The 27,772-nt window shown below is 43.4% G+C and overlaps 1 protein-coding gene across 2 annotated transcripts in view; it reads right to left on the bottom strand.

Moving 5' to 3' along the window:
- Positions 1 to 881: 881 nt before the first annotated feature.
- Positions 882 to 27,772, bottom strand: part of LOC139366137 (kelch-like protein 3) — a 33,401-nt gene continuing 6,510 nt past the window's right edge. Inside the window, exons 6-15 of one of the 2 annotated variants that reach the window (XM_071103280.1) lie at positions 27,119 to 27,228; positions 26,357 to 26,473; positions 25,972 to 26,121; positions 25,724 to 25,841; positions 16,280 to 16,477; positions 16,036 to 16,137; positions 15,661 to 15,789; positions 3,832 to 3,972; positions 3,591 to 3,734; positions 882 to 3,490 (exon numbers count right to left, since the gene is read on the bottom strand). In XM_071103280.1, the coding sequence (XP_070959381.1) occupies positions 3,462 to 3,490; positions 3,591 to 3,734; positions 3,832 to 3,972; positions 15,661 to 15,789; positions 16,036 to 16,137; positions 16,280 to 16,477; positions 25,724 to 25,841; positions 25,972 to 26,121; positions 26,357 to 26,473; positions 27,119 to 27,228 (1,238 nt within the window). In that variant the 3' untranslated portion in view covers positions 882 to 3,461. The remainder of the gene's footprint in view (positions 3,491 to 3,590; positions 3,735 to 3,831; positions 3,973 to 15,660; positions 15,790 to 16,035; positions 16,138 to 16,279; positions 16,478 to 25,723; positions 25,842 to 25,971; positions 26,122 to 26,356; positions 26,474 to 27,118; positions 27,229 to 27,772) is intronic. The other variant, XM_071103279.1, reaches the window with a different exon arrangement.

Raw genomic sequence — 27,772 nt, 5'->3', positions numbered from 1 at the left:
ATCTTTAGGCTTTATCATGTGCATCTTTAACAAGATTTAGTGAATGGTCAATGATTCCCTGAGCCCCCAAAAACATATTTCATTGCCTGGCTTTCACACACTTCTAGAATGAGCATGGCCATGTCTTTTTCGTTTTGTTACTGCTGCCCTCTAGTGTTCACAGCCAACACTAACACTTAGGTAACACCCAATAGCTGTGGTGTATTCATTACCACTTGCAATGAAAACTGTTTACCATTTAAGAAGCGAACAGCAAATGGAACAAAACAGGAAGGGACTTAGCTGAATTTGTCCAATAGAAATTAGTTTTCCATTTGGAGTAAACAGTTTCTGTTGTAAACTTTTTGCAACAGAACTGACGTAATGAATCCACCCCAGCTCAAACTACCAACTGCAAAAGTTAACCCTAACCCACGTTTCATATCCTCAAACCTAACCTTAAATGTATGTCCACACAGGATGTCAACCCTGACCCTAAACTTAGCCATAACCCTAACGTCATGTCCACACCCCAGCTCAACCCTCCCTGACCCTAATTTATGATATGTACACATTATGGGGTTGAAATAACACTGAAATTGCGCAAACAATGATAATACCCTTTTTGTGTAAGAACTGTTTTTTTTTTAAGCCTGGAATTTCAGCCTGTTCAGGTGTGATGGAACTTTTGGCCCACAATCATAACTTAAAAATGTGATTTGATTATAAAAGAACAATGACTGGTAGCCTGGGTAAGAGGGTGGGTTCTAGACCATCCTACCAGCCAATCAGGGCTGTGTATGTAAGTATCTTCAAATTTGTTTCCTAACACCCACACAATCAGACTGAGCATTTTAAGGGGCCAAAGGAGGCTCAGGAAAATACATATAAATGAATTGGAGTTATTTTAATAAACAGTGATTTATTAGATATACGGCGATGATTTTAAAATACAATTACAAAGACTGCTCTAACCCTAACCCTAGTATGTATATTTGATCCCTGTGGGAATGGAGCACACAACTTTGGTGTTTCAACGTGCTAGTGTGCCATGCTCTTTTAATGGATACATATATCATTGTTGAATTATATAATATATCATAAAAAGAATGACACCAAATCCATATGTTTTAATTCATATAGCTATTTATACTAACGCACAGTCCCTACCAGTCTTGTGTTTATGTTCAGCACAGACAATGATTCAAGGCCCCACTTAAAATGAAAGGCCATTTTTGTCAGTCATATAAACTGAGCAGCCGAAGACATATGAAGACTGTCAGGCGGAATGGACACAGTCGGTCCATGCAGGGTTTTGGACACTCATGGTCTGTAGATCTAGGCTGGTGTCCTTAGGCTGGCTCAGTGCAGATCCCTGAGTGGTCCAGCTCAAACATGGGACCCTGTGACTCAGCTGTGAGAAGTTAAGGAGGATGCAGTCTGGAATTGTCAGTGATGTGTGGCAAGCTAGTAGAAATGTTTTAAGTTTTACCATTACCACCAATGGAGAGATTATCCCTACATTCCGGGTCACGAGTGGCCTGAAATCTAATGTACAAGGCCACGAACATGGCTGTTAATGGCATTCCCTGACAACAGATGTCATTGTAAATAAGAAGTTGTTCTGAACTGACTTGCCTGGTTAAATAAAATAAAAAGATGTTGTCACAAATACATCTTCTCTCATCCACCCTCTTAACGCCATCGTACAATGGTGGCTCACATAGTCAGCTGCATAGTCCAAGTGAATTAAAAAGCCTGGTTAGGTTATATGGTATGATGAGAGGCGGATGTTCTATACATTATAATGATCAATGTACCCACGGTAACCATGTATCCACTTGAACATGCGAGAAGAAAAATGCTCAAAGGGATTCTAGGTGGCCATAGTACACACAACAAACGCTAATTAAAAATGATATTTACTATAATTTAATATCCACAATAAAAGAAACTTTAGAAAATAGTTCACCGATCTTGATATAATATACTTAATATTATACAAGTTGCCTATGTCCTGCATATTTCAACATCGCTCTGGTGTGGCTAAGTACAACCATAGTAAACCTATGGATTGTGCAGTAAATAGAGTCATTTCAATTAGAAATACCAGAATCTCTGAACAAAATGATAGTATATGCGAGGAGTAGAGAAAGACAGTAGGGGTCAATTCCATTTCAAGTCAAGAGATTCATTGAAAAGTGCCAGAGTTTATTCTAATTTCACATTTCCAATTCATAAACTGAATTTAAAATTCACTTCCTGAATTGATGAGAGCTAAAATGAAATTGAACCAAACCCTGGTAAAAGATGTGTTGAGCTTGGAATAATGTTAACCATAATTATCGTGCCTGATGCAGAAGTTGTACAGTAGTCTTTTGGTTATGTTACAGGAAAGCTTTATACAATACAAAAAAAGTGCTATTGCATTCATTCTTGGACATGATGTCCATTGTCTAATGTTTTTGTGTCAATTTGGCACATATCCTTCAGATACAAAAGGTTTGCAAACAAACACTCAAATACAGTATGAGAGAGCATTATGGCACATCAAGTAAGCCAAGTCAAGACTGACAGCATATTGGCTTATCACTTTGCAAATATGTATCTACAGTGCATTTAAAACACCACATTAACATGGTCCCCCATTGTGCCCAATTCCAATATGAGGGAAAAAAACATGATCGATTCCAAATTGGAAATGGTATGCATTTGAGGCATGTGGCTCCCGGTGAATGCTGGTCCAGGTTGGTCATCCAAGTCTGTCTTGAGTTCCTCCGACAATTATCTCAGGTGGTATTTAAAAGAGAGGACCCACTCAGGCTGCAGACAGTGAGAGAGCCTGTGGGCAGCACCCTGGAGTCTGCAGTCCACCCATGGCTCTCCAGTAGAGAACAGACAGACTGGCTGACTGACCTGATGATCATCCGTGCATTTCTACAGCAGTAACACGACATGGCATAGCAAGAGCCCATGGTTGGTTTGAGAGGCCTCTGTTGGCCACAGTGTCGTTTCCTCGGCCAATCAACAACCTTCTTCTTGGTCATAGCTCATTTAGTCTATCCCTTTAAAAAAAGGCCAGTTTATTCTCCCTCTCTGTTCAGTTGTAAAGGAGTATGAGGAGAGTGTGGCCCTCCTAATACTAATCTAGCTAAATTGGCCCCTGTGAGTCTGCAGGACAACAGTCTCCTTCCAGCCCTGCTTGGCCCAACACATTGGCATCCAGTCTTAAGACACTCTGATTCAGGCAGCATTGTTGAGTCTTGGGGTCACTTTGACCATGGAAGCCAATGTTCCCCCCGCTCTCTTTCTCCCTCTCCTCCTCTCTTTCTATGGCAGCCCAGGCTCATGCTCAGAGCCACCTGTCAAGCTAGTGTTGCTTCAAGGAGTTGACTGTGAAATCAGACGTCCGTGTGCGCATCAGAGTGGCTCCCTTTGGCTGCTGCGTGTGGCTGTGGGGTCCTGTAGTCGGGGGCTGATAGTCATAAAGGCTTGTCTATGACGGATACACCTGTACGGGGAGATAACAGAGGATTTAATTCTTCAGATCAGAAGGTCCCGAGTTTGGATGCATGGACAAGCATTTGAATAGGTCAAAGGTGAAAGGTTACCTGCATAGCTTCGGCCGTTGCTCATGTTGGTGGGGATGAGGCTCCACTTGTCTGTGGCAGGGTTGTAATACTCCACTGAGGAGAGGTTACACGAGCCGTCGTCTCCTCCGATCACATACAGCAGGCCGTTTATGGCACACACTCCTGCACGAACACGGGGGAGAGGTTAGAGACACGCACACACACTATGCCCAAATATTCTGCATTTCATGGTCTCTAGTGTGTGTGTTAGGCTACTTACCGGCGTTCCTCCGACACATGTTCATGTCGCACACTTGTTTCCAGGTGTTACTAGGGGGATCGTACACCTCCACACTCTTCCTCACCAGGGGCCCGTCGTGGCCCCCCGCTGCATACAACTGCCCGCTCAGCACCCCAACACCTACAAACACCACCGCACACACACGTCTAGTTAGATCTCTTCACACATAAACACTCTACAGATGTTCGCCAGCCATAACTGTAGTCCATGAATAACCCTCAGGCTGGAGCTAAGTATCAGCTCCAGTAGTTCTCTTGTGAACAGCACCCTCTACCTCTATGGCAGTAATCTCATTTCAGTGCTCATTCGGTTTAGATCGCTGTATACTAGGGTTGGGTGATGTTAACCTTTGTCCTATCGTGATTATGTACCCATACAAAATTGTGATACATACGAATGCAACTGGACGAATCAGTTTATGATGAAAGCCTGGGCAGAGGCTAAGCACTAGCAAATCTTTTCTAATATTCCTTTCTGGTGGAGAACAGAGAACAGAACTGGATAATAATTGCTTTATTTGCCTCATAAAATAATATAAAAATAAATAATATGGTTTGTTCTCTCTCTCTCTCATAAAGCTATGATTGAGAATAGCCTATGCTATAGAGACTTTCATTCTTGTTACTCTTGAAAGCCACAACTTTAGGACAACACCTTCGTGGGTTAGAATATTTAGACTATAAGCTACTGTTCATAACTGTAACTTGTATGATATGCCTAGTAGGAGGATCATTTATTGGCCATTTTGTTTTCAAACTCACATGGAGGGTTTTTCCCGGGCCCGCACGGATCACTTCTTTCTTAATAAGCTTCAATTTGATTGAACTTGTCATTCGGTTGTTCTACAGGCTACTGATATAGCTTTTTCTCTCTCATTATTCGTCCCCTGGCTACCTTGTGTTTTTAGGCTATTCAAATAACTTAGAACTCCATTAGATTCATTGTTTGATCGGGGGAAATCCATGCATAAAACGATGAAGTGTAGCTTTCTGTCATATTCATATAGCCTATCGAATTGAGAGAGAAGAGAATATAGGCTACATTTTTCATTAAGCAGCTAGTCAATATAGTTAAGGAGTCTCTGTTATTAACAAAACATGCTTTAAAATGTTTAGGCTATAGCCTAATGCCCATGCATCCAACAGAGAAACAATATTTTCTGACTTTACATTTGGAGCTGCTTTGGTGGAATTCTTCGCTCTGTCTGGCTCTTGCGTTCTGTAGGCTATATAACGTACTTATTGAACATAACGATGTCGTCGCCATCGAAGATGGCTGTCAATTATCGTCGATATTGTAATACCGCCCAACCTTAACATATGCTCATGCAGGGAAAACATTGCTTGTAGCGCATTAAAACCAGTTTGGGTGAATATTGAGTTGTAGGTATTGATATGGTGGTGCTGTTCCCGCTGCCAGCTAGTTAGTTAGCAGTGTAGTCCTGGATGAACCCAGGCAGCATCACCAGGGATCAAGGGGCTGCATTGTGTTGGTGCTACGTCCTCTGCCCAGCTGAGCAGACTGCACAATGAGCACAGGAGACTCATTCACACTCGCAACAACATTGACTGAGAGACACAGAGACCCTCTCACAATACCAAAGTTACCAGAACGAGAGGGAAAATACACAACGGCGCTCTTGAAAAAGAGAGACGCACAGCTACCATCGCAAGAGAAAGTGATTTACAAGACATTTCCTATTTCCAGGAATCTCTGTAGGTAGTAAATGTTACTGTGTGAGGTTAGTTGAGGTCAAGAAGCCCATTATAACTCATATGCACACACACAGTACCAGTCAAAAGTTCAAACGCATTAAGGGTAAAAAATTCTACAAATTAACAAGGCACACCTGTTAATTGAAATGCATTCCAGGTGACTACCTCATGAAGCTGCTTGAGAGAATGCCAAGAGTGTGCAAAGCTGTCAACAGGGCAAAGGGTAGCTACTTTGAAGAATCTCAAATTCGGTTACTGCATGATTCCATATGTGTTATTTCATAGTGTTGACATCTTCAATATTATTCTACAATGTAGAAAACAGAAAAAATAAAAAAACACTTGAGAGAGAGAGACACAGGGACACAGAGACAGAGTAAGAGAGAGAGTAAGAGAGAGTAAGAGAGAGAAAGAGAGAGAGAGACAGAGAGAGACAGAGAGTAGTGGGTCAAAAGTTTACATACACTAAGTTGACTGAGCTTTTAAACAGCTTGGAAAATTCCAGAAAATGATGGCATAGCTTTAGAAGCCTCTGGTATGCTAATTGACATCATTTGAGTCAATTGGAGGTGTACCTGTGGATGTATTTCAAGGCCTACCTTCAAACTCAGTGCCTCTTTGCTGACATCATGGGAAAATCAAAAGAAATCAGACAAGACCTCAGAAAAAATTGTAGACCTCCACAAGTCTGGTTCGTCCTTGGGAGCAATTTCCAAAGACCTGGAGGTACCACATTCATCTGTACAAACAATAGTATGCAAATATAAACACCATGGGACCACGCAGCCGTCATACCGCTCAGGAAGGAGACGCGTTCTGTCTCCTAGAGAAGAACGTAGTTTGGTGCGAAAAGTGCAAATCAATCCCAGAACAACAGCAAAGGACCTTGTGAATATGCTGGAGGAAACAGGCACAAAAGTATCTATATCCACAGTAAAACGAGTCCTATATCGACATAACCTAAAAAGGCCGGTCAGCGAGGAAGAAGCCACTGCTCCAAAACCACCATAAAAAAGCCAGACTACAGTTTGCAACTGTACGTGGACAAAAAAAAAACGTACTTTTGGGAGAAATATCCTCTGGTCTGAGGAAACAAAAATAGAACTGTTTGGCCATAATGACCGTCGTTATGTTTGGAGGAAAAGGGGGAGGCTTGCAAGCCGAAGAACACCATCCCAACCGTCAAGCACGGAGGTGGCAGCATCATGTTGTGGGGGTGCTTTGCAGCAGGAGGGACTGGTACACTTCACAAAATATATGGCATCATGAGGTAGGAAACTTATGTGGATATATTGAAGCAACATCTCAAGATATCAGTCAGGAAGTTAAATTGTGGTCGCAAATGGGTCTTCCAAATGGACAATGACCCCAAGCATACTTCCAAAGTTGTGGCAAAATGGCTTAAGGACAACAAAGTCAAAGTATTGGAGTGGCCGTCACAAAGCCCTGACCTAAATCCTATAGAAAATTTGTGGGCAGAACTGAAAAAGCGTGTGCGAGCAAGGTCAACAAACCTGACTCAATTACACCCGCTCTGTCAGGAGGAATGGGCCAGAATCAACCAACTTATTGTGGGAAGCTTGTGGAAGGAAGGCTACCCGAAAAGTTTGACCCAAGTTAAACAATTTAAAGGCAATGCTACCAAATAATAATTGAGTGTATGCAAACTTCTGACCCACTTAGGATGTGATGAAAGAAATAAAATATTAAATAAATCATGCACGCTACAATTATTCTGACATTTCACATTCTTAAAATAAACTGACGATTCTAACTGACCTAAAACAGGGAATTCTTACTAGGATTAAATGTCAGGACTGAGTTTAAATGTATTTGGCTAAGATGTATGTAAACTTCCGACTTCAACTGAATGCATGCATACACATACATACAGTGCCTTGCGAAAGTATTCGGCCCCCTTGAACTTTGCGACCTTTTGCCACATTTCAGGCTTCAAACATAAAGATATAAAACTGTATTTTTTTGTGAAGAATCAACAACAAGTGGGACACAATCATGAAGTGGAACGACATTTATTGGATATTTCAAACTTTTTTAACAAATCAAAAACTGAAAAATTGGCCGTGCAAAATTATTCAGCCCCCTTAAGTTAATACTTTGTAGCGCCACCTTTTGCTGCGATTACAGCTGTAAGTCGCTTGGGATATGTCTCTATCAGTTTTGCACATCGAGAGACTGAAATTTTTTCCCATTCCTCCTTGCAAAACAGCTCGAGCTCAGTGAGGTTGGATGGAGAGCATTTGTGAACAGCAGTTTTCAGTTCTTTCCACAGATTCTCGATTGGATTCAGGTCTGGACTTTGACTTGGCCATTCTAACACCTGGATATGTTTATTTTTGAACCATTCCGTTGTAGATTTTGCTTTATGTTTTGGATCATTGTCTTGTTGGAAGACAAATCTCCGTCCCAGTCTCAGGTCTTTTGCAGACTCCATCAGGTTTTCTTCCAGAATGGTCCTGTATTTGGCTCCATCCATCTTCCCATCAATTTTAACCATCTTCCCTGTCCCTGCTGAAGAAAAGCAGGCCCAAACCATGATGCTGCCACCACCATGTTTGACAGTGGGGATGGTGTGTTCAGAGTGATGAGCTGTGTTGCTTTTACGCCAAACATAACGTTTTGCATTGTTGCCAAAAAGTTCCATTTTGGTTTCATCTGACCAGAGCACCTTCTTCCACATGTTTGGTGTGTCTCCCAGGTTGCTTGTGGCAAACTTTAAACAACACTTTTTATGGATATCTTTAAGAAATGGCTTTCTTCTTGCCACTCTTCCATAAAGGCCAGATTTGTGCAATATACGACTGATTGTTGTCCTATGGACAACTGTAGATCTCTGCAGTTCATCCAGAGTGATCATGGGCCTCTTGGCTGCATCTCTGATCAGTCTTCTCCTTGTATGAGCTGAAAGTTTAGAGGGACGGCCAGGTCTTGGTAGATTTGCAGTGGTCTGATACTCCTTCCATTTCAATATTATCGCTTGCACAGTGCTCCTTGGGATGTTTAAAGCTTGGGAAATCTTTTTGTATCCAAATCCGGCTTTAAACTTCTTCACAACAGTATCTCGGACCTGCCTGGTGTGTTCCTTGTTCTTCATGATGCTCTCTGCGCTTTTAACGGACCTCTGAGACTATCACAGTGCAGGTGCATTTATACGGAGACTTGATTACACACAGGTGGATTGTATTTATCATCATTAGTCATTTAGGTCAACATTGGATCATTCAGAGATCCTCACTGAACTTCTGGAGAGAGTTTTCTGCACTGAAAGTAAAGGGGCTGAATAATTTTGCACGCCCAATTTTTCAGTTTTTGATTTGTTAAAAAAGTTTGAAATATCCAATAAATGTCATTCCACTTCATGATTGTGTCCCACTTGTTGTTGATTCTTCACAAAAAAATACAGTTTTATATCTTTATGTTTGAAGGCTGAAATGTGGCAAAAGGTCGCAAAGTTCAAGGTCGCCGAATACTTTCGCAAGGCACTGTACATACCACACACACATACACTCAGCAAAAAAAGAAACGTCTCTTTTTCAGGACCCTGTCTTTCAAAGTTAATTGGTAAAAATCCAAATAACTTCACAAATCTTTATTGCAAAGGGTTTAAACACTGTTCCCCATGCTTGTTCAATGAACCATAAACAATTAACAAACATGCACATGTGGAACGGTCGCTAAGACACTGACAGCTTACAGACTGTAGGCAATTAAGGTCACAGTTATGAAAACACCAAAGAGGCCTTTCTACTGACTCTGAAAACACCAAAAGAAAGATGCCCAGGGTCCCTGCTCATCTGCGTGAACGTGCCTTAGGCATGCTGCAAGGATGCCCTTCACTGACGAGTCAAGGTTTTGTCTCAACCGGAGGTCCGATTCGCATTTATCGTCGAAGGAATGAGCGTTACACCGAGGCCTGTACTCTGGAACGGGATCGATTTGGAGGTGGAGGGTCCGTCATGGTCTAGGGCGGTGTGTCACAACATCATCGGACAGAGCTTGTTGTCATTGCAGGAAATCTCAACGCAGTGCGTTACAGGGAAGACATCCTCCTCACTCATGTGGTACCCTTCCTGCAGACTCATCCTGACATGACCCTCCACCATGACAATGCCACCAGCCATACTGCTCATTCTGTGTGTGATTTCCTGCAAGACAGGAATGTCAATGTTCTGCCATGGCCAGCGAAGAGCCCGGATCTCAATCCCATTGAGCATGTCTGGGACCTGTTGGATCGGAGGGCGAGGGGTTAGGCCCATTCCCCCCAGAAATGTCCGGGAACTTGCAGGTGCCTTGGTGGAAGAGTGGGGTAACATCTCACAGCAAGAACTGGCAAATCTGGTGCAGTCCATGAGGTGGAGATGCACTGCAGTACATAATGCAGCTGGTGGCGACACCAGATACTGACTGTTACTTTTGATTTTGACCCCGCTTTTGTTCAGGGACACATTATTCCATTTCTGTTAGTCACATGTCTGTGGAACTTGTTCAGTTTATGTCTCAGTTGTTGAAACTTGTTATGTTCATACAAATATTTATACATGTTAAAATGCTGAAAATAAAAGCAGTTGACAGTGAGAGGACGTTTCTTTTTTTGCTGAGTATGCATGCATGCATACATACATACACACACACCGATTGTTACAAATTATTTCAGACAGATTATTTCACTTATAATTCACTTTATCACAATTCCATTTGGGTCAGAAGTTTACATACACTAAGGCAGGGAATTTTTACTAAGATTAAATGTCAGGAATTGTGAAAAACTGAGTTTAAATGTATTTGGCTAAGGTGTATGTAAACGTTACTTTATTTTAAGAATGAGGATGAACCAGATTTGTGGAGGTCTACAATTTAGTTTCAGAGGTCTTGACTGATTTTTTTTTATTTTCCCATGATGACAAGCAAAGAGGCACTGAGTTTGAAGGTTGATCTTGAAATACATCCATAGGTACACCTCCAATTGATGTCAATTAGCCTATCAGAAGCTTCTAAAGCCATGACATCATTTTATGGAATTTTCCAAGCTGTTTAAAGGCACAGTCAACTTAGTGTATGTAAACTTCTGACCCACTGGAATTGTGATAAAGTGAATTATAAGTGAAATAATCTGTCTGTAAACAATTGTTGGAAAAATGACTTATGTCACGCACAAAGTAGATGTCCTAACCACTTGCCAAAACTATAGTTTGTTAACAAGAAATGTGTGGAGTGGTTGAAAAATGAGTTTATATGAATCCAGCCTAAGTGTATGTAAACTTCCGACTTCAACTGTACATATATATATATATATATACACACTGCTCAAAAAAATAAAGGGAACACTAAAATAACACACCCTAGATCTGAATGAATGAAATATTCTTATTAAATACTTTGTCTTTACATAGTTGAATGTGCTGACAACAAAATCACACAAAAATTATCAATGGAAATCAAATTGATCAACCCATGGAGGTCTGGATTTGGAGTCACACTCAAAATTAAAGTGGAAAACCACACTACAGGCTGATCCAACTTTGATGTAATGTCCTTAAAACAAGTCAAAATGAGGCGGTCTGAGGGGTCTGAGGATCTCATCTCGGTACCTAATGGCAGTCAGGCTACCTCTGGCGAGCACATGGAGGGCTGTGCGGCCCCCCAAAGAAATGCCACCCCACACCATGACTGACCCCCCGCCAAACCGGTCATGCTGGAGGATGCTGCAGGCAGCAGAACGTTCTCCACGGCGTCTCCAGACTGTCACGTCTGTCACATGTGCTCAGTGTGAACCTGCTTTCATCTGTGTAGAGCACAAGGCGCCAGTGGCGAATTTGCCAATCTTGGTGTTCTCTGGCAAATGCCAAACGTCCTGCACGGTGTTGGGCTGTAAGCACAACCCCCACCTGTGGACGTCGGGCCCTCATACCACCCTCATGGAGTCTGTTTCTGACCATTTGAGCAGACACATGCACATTTGTGGCCGGCTGGAGGTCATTTTGCAGGGCTCTGGCTGTGCTCCTCCTGCTCCTCCTTGCACAAAGGCGGAGGTAACGGTCCTGCTGCTGGGTTGTTGCCCTCCTACGGCCTCCTCCAGGTCTCCTGATGGACTGGCCTGTCTCCTGGTAGCGCCTCCATGCTCTGGACACTACGCTGACAGACACAGCAAACCTTCTTGCCACAGCTCGCATTGATGTGCCATCCTGGATGAGCTGCACTACCTGAGCCACTTGTGTGGGTTGTAGACTCCGTCTCATGCTACCACTAGAGTGAAAGCACCGCCAGCATTCAAAAGTGACCAAAAGATCAGCCAGGAAGCATAGGAACTGAGAAGTGGTCTGTAGTCACCACCTGCAGAACCACTCCTTTATTGGGGGTGTCTTGCCAATTGCCTATAATTTTCACCTGTTGTCTATTCCATTTGCACAACAGCATGTGAAATTTATTGTCAATCAGTGTTGCTTCCTAAGTGGACAGTTTGATTTCACAGAAGTGTGATTAACTTGGAGTTACATTCCCTTTATTTTTTTTGAGCAGTAATATATATATATATATATATATATATATACATATACAGTGCCTTGCGAAAGTATTCGGCCCCCTTGAACTTTGCGACCTTTTGCCACATTTCAGGCTTCAGACATAAAGATATAAAACTGTATTTTTTTTGTGAAGAATCAACAACAAGTGGGACACAATCATGAAGTGGAACGACATTTATTGGATATTTCAAACTTTTTTAACAAATCAAAAACTGAAAAATTGGGCGTGCAAAATTATTCAGCCCCCCTTAAGTTAATACTTTGTAGCGCCACCTTTTGCTGCGATTACAGCTGTAAGTCGCTTGGGGTATGTCTCTATCAGTTTTGCACATCGAGAGACTGAAATTTTTCCCCATTCCTCCTTGCAAAACAGCTCGAGCTCAGTGAGGTTGGATGGAGAGCATTTGTGAACAGCAGTTTTCAGTTCTTTCCACAGATTCTCGATTGGATTCAGGTCTGGACTTTGACTTGGCCATTTTAACACCTGGATATGTTTATTTTTGAACCATTCCATTGTAGATTTTGCTTTATGTTTTGGATCATTGTCTTGTTGGAAGACAAATCTCCGTCTCAGTCTCAGGTCTTTTGCAGACTCCATCAGGTTTTCTTCCAGAATGGTCCTGTATTTGGCTCCATCCATCTTCCCATCAATTTTAACCATCTTCCCTGTCCCTGCTGAAGAAAAGCAGGCCCAAACCATGATGCTGCCACCACCATGTTTGACAGTGGGCATGGTGTGTTCAGAGTGATGAGCTGTGTTGCTTTTACGCCAAACATAACGTTTTGCATTGTTGCCAAAAAGTTCAATTTTGGTTTCATCTGACCAGAGCACCTTCTTCCACATGTTTGGTGTGTCTCCCAGGTGGCTTGTGGCAAACTTTAAACAACACTTTTTATGGATATCTTTAAGAAATGGCTTTCTTCTTGCCACTCTTCCATAAAGGCCAGATTTGTGCAATATACGACTGATTGTTGTCCTATGGACAACTGTAGATCTCTGCAGTTCATCCAGAGTGATCATGGGCCTCTTGGCTGCATCTCTGATCAGTCTTCTCCTTGTATGAGCTGAAAGTTTAGAGGGACGGCCAGGTCTTGGTAGATTTGCAGTGGTCTGATACTCCTTCCATTTCAATATTATCGCTTGCACAGTGCTCCTTGGGATGTTTAAAGCTTGGGAAATCTTTTTGTATCCAAATCCGGCTTTAAACTTCTTCACAACAGTATCTCGGACCTGCCTGGTGTGTTCCTTGTTCTTCATGATGCTCTCTGCGCTTTTAACGGACCTCTGAGACTATCACAGTGCAGGTGCATTTTTACGGAGACTTGATTACACACAGGTGGATTGTATTTATCATCATTAGTCATTTAGGTCAACATTGGATCATTCAGAGATCCTCACTGAACTTCTGGAGAGAGTTTGCTGCACTGAAAGTAAAGGGGCTGAATAATTTTGCACGCCCAATTTTTCAGTTTTTGATTTGTTAAAAAAGTTTGAAATATCCAATAAATGTCGTTCCACTTCATGATTGTGTCCCACTTGTTGTTGATTCTTCACAAAAAAATACAGTTTTATATCTTTATGTTTGAAGCCTGAAATGTGGCAAAAGGTCGCAAAGTTCAAGGGGGCCGAATACTTTCGCAAGGCACTGTACATACATACTAGAGGTCGACCGATTAATCGGCATGGTCGATTAATTAGGGCCGATTTCAAGTTTTCGTAACAATCAGTAATCTGCATTTTTGGACGCCGATTACATTGCACTCCACGAGGAGACTGCGTGGCAGGCTGACCACCTGTTACGCGAGTGCAGCAAGAAGCCAAGGTAAGGTGCTAGCTAGCATTAACTTATCTTACAAAAAACAATCAATCTTAACATAATCACTAGTTAACTACACATGGTTGATGATATTACTAGTTTATCTAGCTTGTCCTGCGTTGGATATAATCAATGCGGTGCATGTTAATTTATCATCGAATCACAGCCTACTTTGCCAAACGGGTGGTGATTTAACAAGCGCATTCGTGAAAAAAAGCACTGTCGTTGCACCAATGTACCTAACCATAAACATCAATGCCTTTCTTAAAATCAATACACAAATTAATATTTTTAAACCTGCATATTTAGTTAATATTGCCTGCTAACATGAATCTATTTTAACTAGGGAAATTGTGTCAATTCTCTTGCGCTCTGTGCAAGCAGAGTCAGGGTATATGCAGCAGATTGGGCCACCTGGCTCATTGCGCACTGTGTGACAACCATTTCCTCCTAACAAAGACAGTAATTCATTTGCCAGAATTTTACATAATAATGACATAACATTGAAGGTTGTGCAATATAACAGCAATATTTAGACTTAGGGATGCTAGATAAAATACGGAACGGTTCCGTATTTCACTGAGAGAATAAACGTTTTGTTTTCAAAATGATAGTTTCCGGATTTTACCATATTAATGACCCAAGGCTCGTATTTCTGTCTGTTTATTATATTATAATTAAGTCTATGATTTGATATTTGATAGAGCAGTCTGACTGAACGGTGGTAGGCAGCAGCTGGCTCATAAGCATTCATTCAAACAGCACTTTCCTGCGTTTGCCAGCAGCTCTTCCCTGTGCTTCAAGCATTGCGCTGTTAATGACTCCAAGCCTATCAACTCCCGAGATTAGGCTGGCAATACCATAGTGCCTATAAGAACATCCAATAGTCAAAGGTATATGAAATACAAATGGTATAGAGAAATAGTCCTATAATTGCTATAACTACAACCTAAAACTTCATAACTGGGAATATTGAAGACTCATGTTAAAAGGAAGCAGCAGCTTTCATACGTTCTCATGTTCTGAGCAAGGAACTTAAACGGTAGCTTTTTTTTTTTTTTTTTTTACATGGCACATATTGCACTTTTACTTTCTTCTCCAACACTGTGTTTTTGCATTATTTAAACCAAATTGAACATGTTTCATTATTTGATTGAGACTAAATGTATTTTATTTAGGTATTATATTAAGTTAAAATTAAAATGTTCATCCAGTATTGTTGTAATTGTCATTATTACAAATATATATATAAAATATAAAAATCTGCCGATTAATCGGTATCGGCTTTTTTGGGTCCTCCAATAATCGGTATCGGCGTTGAAAACTCATAAATCGGTTAACCTCTAATACATACAACCCTATACCACATATCGTACAGCTCCATTACACATTCCATAGATTCCCTGGACTTAAAGTCACAACACTCCCATGGCTTATGTTTTCTCTGTGGACACTGACGATGCGAGGGTAGCACAAGAGGTTGGTGGCACCTTAATTGGGGAGTATGGGCTCATGGTAATGGCTTGAGCGGAATTGTATCAAATACATCAAAACACGTGTTTGATGTCAATCCATTCGCTCCCTTCCAGCCATTAATATGAGATGCCTCCTGTGGAGTGCAGTGTGTATGTAGGCCACTGAGAGGTGGCACTGCATACTTCTCGAGACAGAAGCTACTGTTGTGTCTGTGAGGAGGACAAGAGAGGGTTGTTGATGCTGAGGTCTGGTCTGTACCTGCTCCGCTACGTCTGGTGCTCATGTCAGCCATGTAGCCCCACTGGTTACTGACTGGGTTGTACTCCTCCACCGTGCTGAGACACTGGCGCGATGCCCCATCGTAGCCGCCCACCGCATACAGCTTCCCTATACAACACAACACACACCCACTGAGGAATACAACAAGGAACACGTACAAAGAGATGCTGAATGGACACCCACTGCCAGAAACACAACACCCCCACTGATAAATACACAAGCACAGATACACACAGAAGCTCTATATAGACACTGAAGCACTCACACACACTGATATACTGTAGACAGACAAAATGAGAAGTTCACAAATAGCACTGTTGATACACACACACACACACACTGTTCTTCTCTTACCATCTACCACTCCCACTCCGACGCTGCTGCGTCTCGTGTTCATGGGAGCAACAAACATCCACTCATTGGTCTTGTAGTTGTAGGCCTCCACTGACGACAGGCCTGAGATGGAGGGAGGGAAGGAGGGAGAGGGAGGGAGAGGAGAAAGCTCTAATGTACTGAAAGCAGGACACAATACACAAAACACACAAATCTTGGGACAGTGGTGACAAAAAAAAAAGGGGGGGGGGGTAAGAATAGGTACCTGTGCTCCCGTCGAAGCCCCCCACGGCATAGAGCAGATCCCCCAGCACGGCCGACCCAAGGGTGCTGCGTCGCTCTTGCATGCTGGGAACTGTAGTCCACTGGTCCCTCACCCCGTCATACACATCCACCGTCCTGACTCGCAACGAGCCGTTGAAGCCTCCCACCGCGTACACCCTCCCTGCCATGAACACCACACCTGATAGATAGAGAGAGAGAGAGAGAGAGAGAGAAAGAGAGAAAGATATTGCCATAAATCTCTTATCCCTGCCTATTAGTGCATACATTAAAGCAGGCCTATTCAATTGGCGGCACGTGGGCCAGATCTGGTCCATTTATCAATTTAGAATGGCCCTTTGATCAATTCTGAACATGAATAAAAAAGAATCAACGAGAAAAAGGGCCATGTTTAGTTCCAAAAAGAGCCCTAGTTCAATATTCTCCAAATGGGAGAATCTGTTATGCATCACTATATTGGATTACTAAAATATTGTATCCTTCTGCTCGGCAGGATACATTCTGAGTAAGAATTTCAGATTAGTCCCGTGAACCGGGTAGTGCTGCGGGTGACCCCCTTAAATAGCTGCCGCCGCACTACTCCCACCTCTTCCTTTTCTCGGCTCATTCCAAAGATGATTAGCTTGGTAAGGGCTCTATGTTAGAGTCTATAAGGGCAGAAGTATACCCACAGCTATTCAATAACTTGGAGCAGCTAGCCTCTCCATCAAGGTGCTTTGTAGTCCCTCCACTCAGTTTGGTTTGTGCCATCTCGTTTGGGTTTTGTCCTTGTATTTAGCCTCTTAGTGATCCCTTCACGCGCCAATCCCGTTAGCAGGATCGATTTGACAACATCCAGTGAAATTGCAGGGCGCCAAATTCAAACTACAGGAACATCAAAATAAAGCTTAACTTAATCCAGCCGCTGTGTCAGATTTCAAAAAGGCTTTACGGCGAAAGCAGACCATGCGATTATCTGAGGACAGCGCCCCGCATACCAGCACATGAAAATCATTTGCGACACAAAGGTGCGACACAAAAGCCAGAAATAACTATATAATAAATGCCTTAGCTTTGAAGATATTCTTCTTTTTGCAATCCCAAAATGTCTCAGTGACACAATGAATGGTCGTTTTGTTCGATAAATTCCTTTTTTATCTCCCCAAAATGTCAATTTATTTGGCGCGTTTAATTCAGAAATACACCGGTTCCAACTCACCCAACATGACTACAAAGTATCTAATAAGTTACCTATAAACTTGGTCCAAACATTTCAAAAAACGTTCCTAATCCAACCTCAGGTATCCTAAAAAGTAAATAATTGATCAAATTCAAGACGGGATAATCTGTTTCCAATACCGAAGAAAAATAACACGGAGCACGTTCCTGTTCACGCACACCAAAATAATAGGGACCTTCAGAGTGACACATGGAATGAATAGCACTACTTCTTCATTTCTCAAAAGAAAAACATCGACCAATTTCTAAAGACTGTTGACATCTAGTGGAAGCCATGGGAACTGTAACCAGGTTTCTCATAAATAGGGTTTCCCATAGAAAACCATTGGGAAATCCTATGACCTCAATTTTTTATTTTCCCCTGGATGGTTTGTCCTCGGGGTTTCGCCTGCCAAATCAGTTCTGTTATACTCATAGACATTATTTTAACAGTTTTAGAAACTGTAGAGAAACTGCTAGGCTGACTTTGAAAAGCATTTGATAGCCTTCAATAGTGGAGAATTTAAAACCTTTTTTTGTAAGAATATAGTATATGGGACTGATTAAGAAATGTTGCTTAATTAATTAGATTAATATTATGGTGTTTCTTTACCAAGAAAAACCCTCTGTGTTTCCGTTAGGATGGAATGGAAAATATGGCGCTGTACAACGTGACGGTTGGGTGTACAGTACTGGGCTATTTAGCTAAAGAATCCTCATATCATGTGGGCATGCAGGAGATTGGGGTTCAATTCTCTGACGGGGAGGAAGGAATAGGCTGTCCCTGTAAATAAGAATTTGTTCTTAACCGACTTGCCTAGTTAAATAAAGGTTACACTATAATATCCTAATTCAAGTCTAACCAATACCCAAACAGAGATTCAGTGAAAATAAAAATCTAATGATTTATCAAGACCAGTCCCCATGCTTGTCTCAGAGCAGTGCATAACATTGCAAAGAATAGTTGTAGGCTATTGCTTCAAATCATATTGCTTCTAACTTCAATATGCTCTTTAAATAAATAAGACCTACACCACATTACTCAACACTGATGAGACTCAAGTTGCCTACGGTAGGCCTACAGTATATTGAAAAATTATGACGTCTCTCTGCCAATAATATATTTAGAGCACTGGAGGATATTTCTGTAATTCAGTGATATTTATTCCCATAGTATTTTCTTATGGATCCACTAAATAAACATCGGCATTTTGAAATAATATTTTTATAATTATTTTATTAACGAAAGCATAAAAATGCCATTATTAGTTACACTGTTATAGTTTGAACGTGCAGACTGGCACTAAGAAAAGAACAGCGGGAACGTTTCCCTAGTCAGCGCCATTATTAGTGCAATGCCCTTTAAAGTGTTGCCAGTGTGGGGGGGGGGGGGTCCATCACCCCCCCCCCCCCCCCCCCCTCCCTCCCTTCCCCATGGGCCCGGCTCTGCGGCCCATCCCGTGCCATCTGCCCTCGTGCCTTGAACCTTGCGGGCTTTCAGTGGATACAGCTGGAGAACTGCAAGGCAATCCCATTGTGCGCCACTTGGGAGCCATGACCAATATATATTGTCCTGCTAATAACATGGTTAATAATATATATGTGTGAATGTCCAATGAGCTTTTATAAAATTCTAAACAAATGATAATAAATCGCTTTGTTTAAAAAATAACAATATTTTGGAGATGATTTCATTTTCAAATAACATAAAATGAGCAAGAAAAAGGCCATTCTTGAACATGGGGTGAGACATTGTTACTAACTTATTATTTGGAATAATTTATTTCAGTTTTTAGAGGGACAGAAACCAAAAAACTACAGCATGAGTCTACTGGACAAGGATGGCACGGGTATTGAACCAGCATCTGTAGCAACACAGCTTGCACTGCTATGCTGTGTCTTAGACCGTTGCGCGACTCAGGAGCTGTACAGCGTGACTGGTCAGGAGTAGCCTACACTACTACAGTAAGAGCAAAATAATCCTAACTAAATAAAATAAAAACCTAAGTGTAACAACAGTTTTAGTAAGTAATACCGAAGTCGTGCACAATTACCAATTTCTATTTAGGTTTATGTCACCCATTCATTGTCAGTTAGTGACTCAGTAGGACCCAAAAGCATGATCAGTGCTCTAACTCCCCCTTGCGCTGGTCTGGAGCAATGAAGTGGTGACACAGGGTACTGTACTAAACCACAAATTACCTCTAAATCCCACAGCCTAATCACACAACTTTTAGTGGAGCAACTACTGTACCAACCTAGGCGATACCCGGTTTGGTGAACCAGTATTACGGAGCTGAGGGTTTGTCCTAGTTTTCTGTGTCTTGTCTGTCCACTGGAACCCTCCCGGGGGAGCCTTCGGGCTTGGGGACCACACCTAACCCCGCAGGATCGGGAGTCTGTGTATGTTTCGCTCTGGCGGGCTTGCAGTTCTCCCCGGAGAATGAGTCACGTGTCCCTAGGTACACCACACTTCTCCCTCACAGGGAGCAGCCATCTTGCCTAGACTCTTGTGTGTTCCACAGTGAACAAACTATGCAGTAGCTAGCTTAAGAAGAGGAGACCACTGCAGGACTAAGCACACTCTTAACATCCTGACAACACCCCCACGTATAAACTAACGTGGCGTGAGTTACAGCCGACTCACACGTACAGTGCATTCGGAAAGTATTCAGACCCCTTGACTTTTTCCACATTTTGTTACATTACATTATTCTAGAATGTATGAAAACATGTTTTTCCCTCATCAGTCTACACACAATACCAAAACAAAAATATATTTTTATAAATTTTAGCAAATATATAAAATATTCTAAACTGAAATATCACATTAACATAAGTATTCAGACCTTTACTCAGAACTTTGTTGAAGCACCTTTGGCAGCGATTACAGCCTCGAGTCTTCTTGGGTATGACGCTACAAGCTTGGCACACCTGTATTTGGGAAGTTTCTCACATTCTTCTCTGCAGATCCTCTCAAGCTCAGGTTGGGATTGGGAGCATCGCTGCACAGCTATTTTCAGGTCTCTCCAGAGATGTTCAATCGAGTTCACGTCCGTCTCTAGTCGGGCCACTCAAGGACATTCAAAGACTTGTCTCGAAGCCAATCCTGAGTTGTCTTGACTGTGTCCTTAGGGTCGTTGTCCTGTTGGAAGGTGAACCTGCACCCCAGTCCGAGGTCCTGAGTGCTCTGGAGCAGAGTTTCATCAGGGATCTCTCTGTACTTGCTCCGTTCATCTTTCCCTCGATCCTGACTAGTCTCCCAAATCCCTGCAGCTGAAAAACATCCCCACAGCATGATGCTGCAACCACCATGCTTCACCGTAGGGATGGTGCCAGGTTTCCTCCAGACTTTACACTTGGCTTTCAGGCCAAAGAGTTCAATCTTGGTTCCATCAGACTAGAGAATCTTGTTTCTCATGATCAGAGTCCTTTAAGAGCCTTTTGGAAAACTCCAAGCAGGCTGTCATGTGCCTTTTACTGAGGAGCAGCTTCCGTCTGGCCACTCTACCATAAATCCCTGATTGGTGGAGTGCTGCAAAGATCGTTGTCCTTCTGGAAAATTCTCCCATCTCCACAGAGGAACTCTGGAGCTCTGTCAGTGACCATCGTGTTCTTTGTCACCTCCCTAACCAAGGCCCTTCTCCCCAGATTGCTCAGTTCGGCCAGGCAACCAGCTCTAGGAAGAGTGTTGGTGGTTCCAAACTTCTTCCATTTAAGAATGATGGAGGCCACTGTGTTGTTGGGGACCTTCAATGCTGCAGAAATGTTTTGGTACCTTTCCCCAGATCTGTGCCGACACAATCCTGTCTCAGAGCCCCAAGGACAATTCCTTTGGCCACATGGCTTGGTTTTTGCTCTGACATGCACTCTCAACTGTGGGACAGGTGTGTGCCTTTCCAAATCATGTCCAATCAATTGAATTTACCACAGGTTGACTCCAATCAAGTTGTTGAAACATCTCAAGGATTATCAATGGAAACAGGAAGCACCTGAGCTCAATTTCGAGTCTCAAAGCAAAGGGTCTGAATACCTATGTAAATAAGGTATTTCTGTTTTTTATTTTTAATATATTACATTTAAAAAAATGTAAACCTGTTTTCGCTTTGTCATTATGGGGTATTGTGTGTAGATTGATCAGGCAAAACATTTCTTTAATACATTTTAGAATAAGGCTGTAACGTAATAAAATGTGGAAAAAGTCAAGGGGTCTGAATACTTTCCAAATGCACTATATAACCAAAGATTGAGCTAACGTGTGAGTTTGTGTGCTCTGCCCCTCCTCCCACGATCAGGCAGTTCATACCCAATTCACGTCTCCTTTCCTTCAGTCTCATACACTAAGGCTGGTACTGTAGGTCTATAGTATCTGACTTATACAGTATTGCACAGTATAGAGACATAGTAATATCCCACTGTTGGCTTCACTTTCACAGAGAAACAAAATAACTATTATTGTGTTTCATTGTGAGAGATGTGGGGTACCCCTGCCTACGGGGAAGCACACTCTGCCTGCATGACCTGTCTTGGGTTAGATCACGCACAGAGTGGTTAGAGAACCCAACAGTTGTTTGTTCTGCACCTCCTTAGGAGAACACATGCCTGGAGGGGATGAGGGCCCCAGTACAGTACTACCCATCTGAAGACCATATTCCCCCCTCTGAGGTGATGAGTCGTCGCAGCAGCACCCCTTTGGCCACTTTGGGGGCCCCCTTCAAACTTAGTACGGCTGAGGAGTTGATCTGCCTCAAACGTACGGCGAAAAGAATGCTTTATGGGGGGGTGATGACGGCGACGATGCCCTCTCTCTCCGCGCTACAGACGAGTTGGAGTTGGGTGACAGTGCTTCAGTGTTCCGAGCACATCAGGGATCGACCCAGTCCACAGCGCCATCTGTAGCTGGGAACACTGCTACAGAGGCACCCCCGGTGGTGAAGGAAGCAACACGGGAGCTTTTAGCAAGAGTGGCTATCACCCTGGAAGAAGCACCATCTGAGCAGCTCCTTATCCCCATCTGCCCCCAGCCTCCCTGACAAGGAGATCATTGGCAAGGTGCCTCGCCTCAAACCAGGACCAGAAAGAGTAAGTGATGAACGGCTGCAAAGCACTTTCGGTACCCTCTCCATCATGGTGCACCTCGTAAACGCGGCTACGATGCTGCAATCATACCTTGCCCTGCTGATCCCTCGCATCCCAGGGGTTCGTGATGAGCTTAAGGAGGTCACAGAGGTGTCAAGGCTACTCCAGACAGACAATGGTATGTGCCAACGGCAAGGCTTCGGCTTCAGTGATGACTTCACACCGCCATCTTTGGCTGACAGAATCTAAACTGCCACCGCCAGTTCAGAAAACATTCTTGGAGCTCCCCTTCACTCCAGGTTCCACCTTTGGGCCAGGGGCCAACAACATCATCAAGCAGACTACAAAACTGCGTAAAAATAGAGAGACTTTGCAGGAGTTCTTGGTAACTGGGCTCCCTACCACCACCGCCCCTCGAAGGAGCTGGAAGACAGGGCAGGATGTTCAGAGGGCTCCAGCAACTTCTTGGCCACCCTCCTCCCCCACTGAGACAGCAGGGGCAGGGAAATGGGAACCAGCGTTTTACACCACAAGGACAGGAGTCGTGACCATGCGGCATGCGGCTAAGAAGGATGGGCCCCGGCCTCGGCCGTCTCACCCAGGCCCAAAGGGCAAACTGGGAGATTTAGGTGGAGTCTCCCTGGGTACTCGGCACAGTCCTGGGGGCATACAAACTCCAGTTCTAATGCCGAACGCCCTCCTACAGGGGCATGGGGTCACCTCGTGGCACGCCGGTTGGAGATAGCCTCGCTTCTGAGCAAGGACACAATCAAGAAGGTAGAGCCACTAGAACGGCTGGGTGCGTTCTACTCCAGGTATTTCATAGTGCCGAAAAAGGACGGCAGCTTTCGGACGATCCTGGACCTGCGCGGCCTCAACAAATGTTTAAAGGAGCTCAAGTTCAAGATGCTCCCGAGACGACCATGGTTCAGCTTCCTGTCGTCCCTCCTCTCTGGGACACAATGGCAGCTGCTGCTGCTGAGACCCGACCTGCTCTCTCAGGCTCGAGGGACCCTCTGGCATCCAGACACACGCAGCCTTCAGCTTTGGGCTTGGCCCCTGAGAGGCGTAAATTGGGAAAGTCTAGGCATTCAGGACAAAGTGGTTAACAAGTTGCAGAATGCCAGGGCTTCCTCCACTAACGCGTCATATCAAATGCGGTGGGGCATATTCTGTACTTGGTGTGAGGGTCATAATGTTACCCTCGAGTCGTGTGATGTACAAACGGTTTTACACTTTTTACAATCACTGCTAGATGCGGGTCGAGCGTCATCTACTTTCAAAGTGTATTTGGCCAGATGGGCATCCAGCACTTTTGCTAGGTACTATCAAGTCAATGTTGCTGCCACAAACAGGTCGGGATGGATGTTGGGTGTTGCCTCCACTTCGCTGGAGGGGGATAGAGGCACACGGCAACCATGACTGCCCTGAGCTCAGTCCTACGGGATTTTGCTCGTCTGGCCATGCCTAGTTCACCGATTAATATGGCATTGTGATACCAGATTGGAGTGTCCAATATAGTGCTACATAACGAAGGTTACATATCTAACCACGGATATGCAAGCTATTGGATCACTCTAATCCTCTTGTCGGTGATCTACGGCGTCTAGAAAAGGACACGAGGAGGGAGTAGTGCGGCGGCAGCTGTTTAAGGGGGCCAGCCACAGCACTACCCAGTACATGTGACTAATCTGAAATTCTTAAACAGAATGTACCCTGCCGAGCGGAAGGATACCATATTGGAGTGATCTAATAGCTCACGTAACCGTAATTACATACGTAACCTTTGTTTTCCTGTAGTCCCGCCCATTAAGTGCTGTCAATCAATATCATCCAACATAGCAGTTACAGCCAATAAGAACTTCTAACAGGGGTACAGGGTCTGTCTGCCCGCCTATCTGCTCTTTCACCGCAGATGAGATCACTACACTGCCTGATACACCAGAATGTGCTTTGCACTTAAATCAGCAGTGAGTTAAAAAACACGATGGACTCAGTTATGGCCAATGTTCCCTCTAAACTGCGGGCGTGTGCGCGGCTCCCCTCGGATTGCCGCACAGAAGAAATATGAGCCTGAGCAGAGAAGTATGACATTAAACTTCATTCAATGTTTCACAGCTTTTCATTTTAGTTAACACTATGAATGTTTCGCTCTACTGTGGGGGAAAAAAAGAGGTTTCTTGCATCAAAAGGTAATAATTCTCAAGAGAGCAGCCTATGAGAGCAGCCTAACCAGGCTGTATCACATCCGGCCGTGATTGGGGTCCCATAGGGCGGCGCGCAATTGGCCCAGCGTCTTCCGGGTTTAGCCGGGGTAGGCCGTCATTGTAAATTAGAATTTGTTCTTAACTGACTTACCTAGTTAAACAAAGGTTATTTTTTTTTATTACAAAAAATGTGAGCTTAGGCAGGAGATATTTGCTTTTCTCCATGATTGCCGCCACAAGAAAGCCAACACATATCTAGCAAATGATTGATGAGGAGTTCGTATCAGATGGGGGGGTTTTCAGTGACATCTTCATTCAATTGAATGGACTTCATTTGGGACTACAGGGGAGGGATAAAACAGTTATTCACATGACTGAAAAAAAACGAATTTATTTCTCTATATAAAGTAGTTTATTTTCTCCTCTGATTTTAGACCCCAAAAAACACTACATTCCTCTACACTGCGCAACTATATTCAGTCATCATCAGTACAGATCAATGTCAAAATTTTTAGACAAACTGAAAGCTAACTTTGCAATGAGATTTGATGAGTTGAAGTCCCCATTGAGCTAGTGCAGTTTGTTACAGGAACCTGTTCTCTACTGATGCACTGGGGGAGAGCCTTCTCCACAAAAACTAGTCAACTGAGATATGCTGTGCATAAAAGGTTTCTGTGTGTAAATGAAAACAAAAGATGAAGTTATGTACGTAAAACGAACAGGAAAGTAAAAAATAATTAATGTGATCCAGGTCAACTATATTATATAGGAAGAGTAATCCCATGTAGAAAATGTCCCTGTAAATAACCTTCTTCCAATCTGGCCCCCATAATACAATAGTTGAATAGCCTTGCAATAAAAGGCTTTTAGGTTTCCCCAGCAGACCAGAAAAGTCAGAGGGGAGTGTGTAATTTCAGAGGTAGTAGAGACCAGAGTGTGTTTACCTGCTCGACAGCGTCTGGATGGCAGGTCAGCAACCTGGTACCAGCGGTCCTCCTTGAAGTCATAGCACTCCACACTGCGGATGGCTTTAGGAGCCTGACCACCCACCACTATCATCACCTAACACACACACAACAAGAGGGCTCCTATTTAGCTACATGTAACAGTGTGTGTAACAGTGTGTGTATAAATAACAGTGTGTGTGTGTCTGTACGTGTGTGTGTATGCGCGCATGTGTGTGTTGTCTGACCTTGGGCAGGCTGATAGGCGTGCGTGGGCGTGTACGGTCAGTCTTGATCAGGTGGCGCTGATCAGAGGGCAGGAGGTGGTACTTCATGGCCTCTATCAGGAAGTCCTTGCAGATGTTGTTGTTTTTGATCAAGGCCTCCTCCTCCACTATCTACTCCACGGACACAGCACAGTGAGCACACACAAAGTGCAGACAGGAAGACAATAGAGCCACATGAAACAAGCACAATGTGTACAATATTTTCAAGTTCACCATCTGGAATAAAACATATACACCGGTTTTCACATCTCACAGTATGATTTCTATGCTGGACAATTTGGGAGCTTGATTCATTATTAATGCTACGTGAAAAACAAGATGAATGGTGGTGATGAGTGTGACCCACCTGCACCAGGTAATCTCTGGACAGTAGTGGCAAACGAACGTGCTCCATCAGCTTTGGCATGTGCTCCAGACGAGCTTCCTTGTTGTGTTTTATCCATGCAACCATGGCCTCAAACACCTGAGAGAGAGAACACAGAGTTAATTACATTTACGGGGGAGGACAAGAACTGGATCTAACCGGTGCTGTGACTCCCCTCTATCTGAACACACAGACAGACAGCCATCTGCCATATCTCTCGCTCTAGCTCATCCAACCTGCTCCGTTCCCTGAAGATAGATAGGATCAGAACCGTGATTGAAGAGACAGGAGACAGGAGCAGAGACATTAGAAACAGGGCTGGTGTCATGTTGGTGTGTACGTCTGGGTTGGCTTTGCTTTGTATGCACATTAGCAAGTGGAGCATGAGGCCTGGAGTGGGTTGGTCAGCACTGGCAGAAGCAGCTCTCTCTCCCTCTATGGTAAGTCACTCTGGGACGGGGATCAGGCTGTTTGTGACATGGCTGTCCTCTACTACAGCAGGAGTGAGTCATGAGGAGTCTGTTGTTATGGTGAGTGTCATCTGAATAAGACCAGGAGGAGAGAGCTTGAGAGCCTGAGCTAATTCATAGCACAGATAGTGGAGTTCCTGGAATGCACTTGTCTTGCATAGTAATTGGAAGTGAAGTACTCTTCATAGGATAGGATAGGTTAGGATAGGAGCCTGCAGTGTGTGACTGAACAGAACAGAAGCAGAGGGAAGTTTGGGATGTTCTGGTGGCTGACCTTTTCCTCTGTGGACACGGTGAGTTTGTCGCTGGAGATTAGACTGCACACCTGCTGTAGAGACAGGCCCATGAACTCCTCTCCCAGCATCACCTCTGAGAAATGCTGCTCTGTTAAACAAACACAAGCATATGGTTAAGCAACACAACTAGGCTTCTCACAGAATGTTACACCCCTGAGAAATGACAAAGGTCATCAGCATATGGCCAGCAAGCTCCAGTAGTTTACCACGTCTCCACAATGTAAGGTCAAATTTGATATACTCAGTCTTTCAGCTAGCTGGGATACTGGGCTTTAGAAGAAGACCGTCCATGCAAAACAGGACAAGGGTAATATCTTCTAACAGTAGTCTTAAATCAAGAACTTCCAAAGGTTTTTTTCTGGATAAAAAAATGGGTGTGGTGGTGGGCGTGGTAGGGGGGCATGGCAATGAGCGCGGTCGGCCGTCGGCAAAGATTTTAGAGCCCCCATTCTTGGCACTGTAGAGAATTTTTTGAAATTCCACAAGTTTCTCCATGGAGCTGAGAATATATTTAGCCCTTTTAAAGCGAATTGCAGTTTTAAAGCGAATTTCCTACAATTCTACACATTTTGCCATGCAACCGAGAGAAAATGTTGCCATTTCAAAGCTAGTTTCCTGCAATTCTATGCATT

Source organism: Oncorhynchus clarkii, chromosome 14 (genome assembly GCF_045791955.1).
Source record: "Oncorhynchus clarkii lewisi isolate Uvic-CL-2024 chromosome 14, UVic_Ocla_1.0, whole genome shotgun sequence".
Taxonomy (NCBI): domain Eukaryota; kingdom Metazoa; phylum Chordata; class Actinopteri; order Salmoniformes; family Salmonidae; genus Oncorhynchus; species Oncorhynchus clarkii.
The sequence above is the reverse complement of the archived record's forward strand: the minus strand, read 5'-3'. Positions and strand labels throughout refer to the sequence as shown.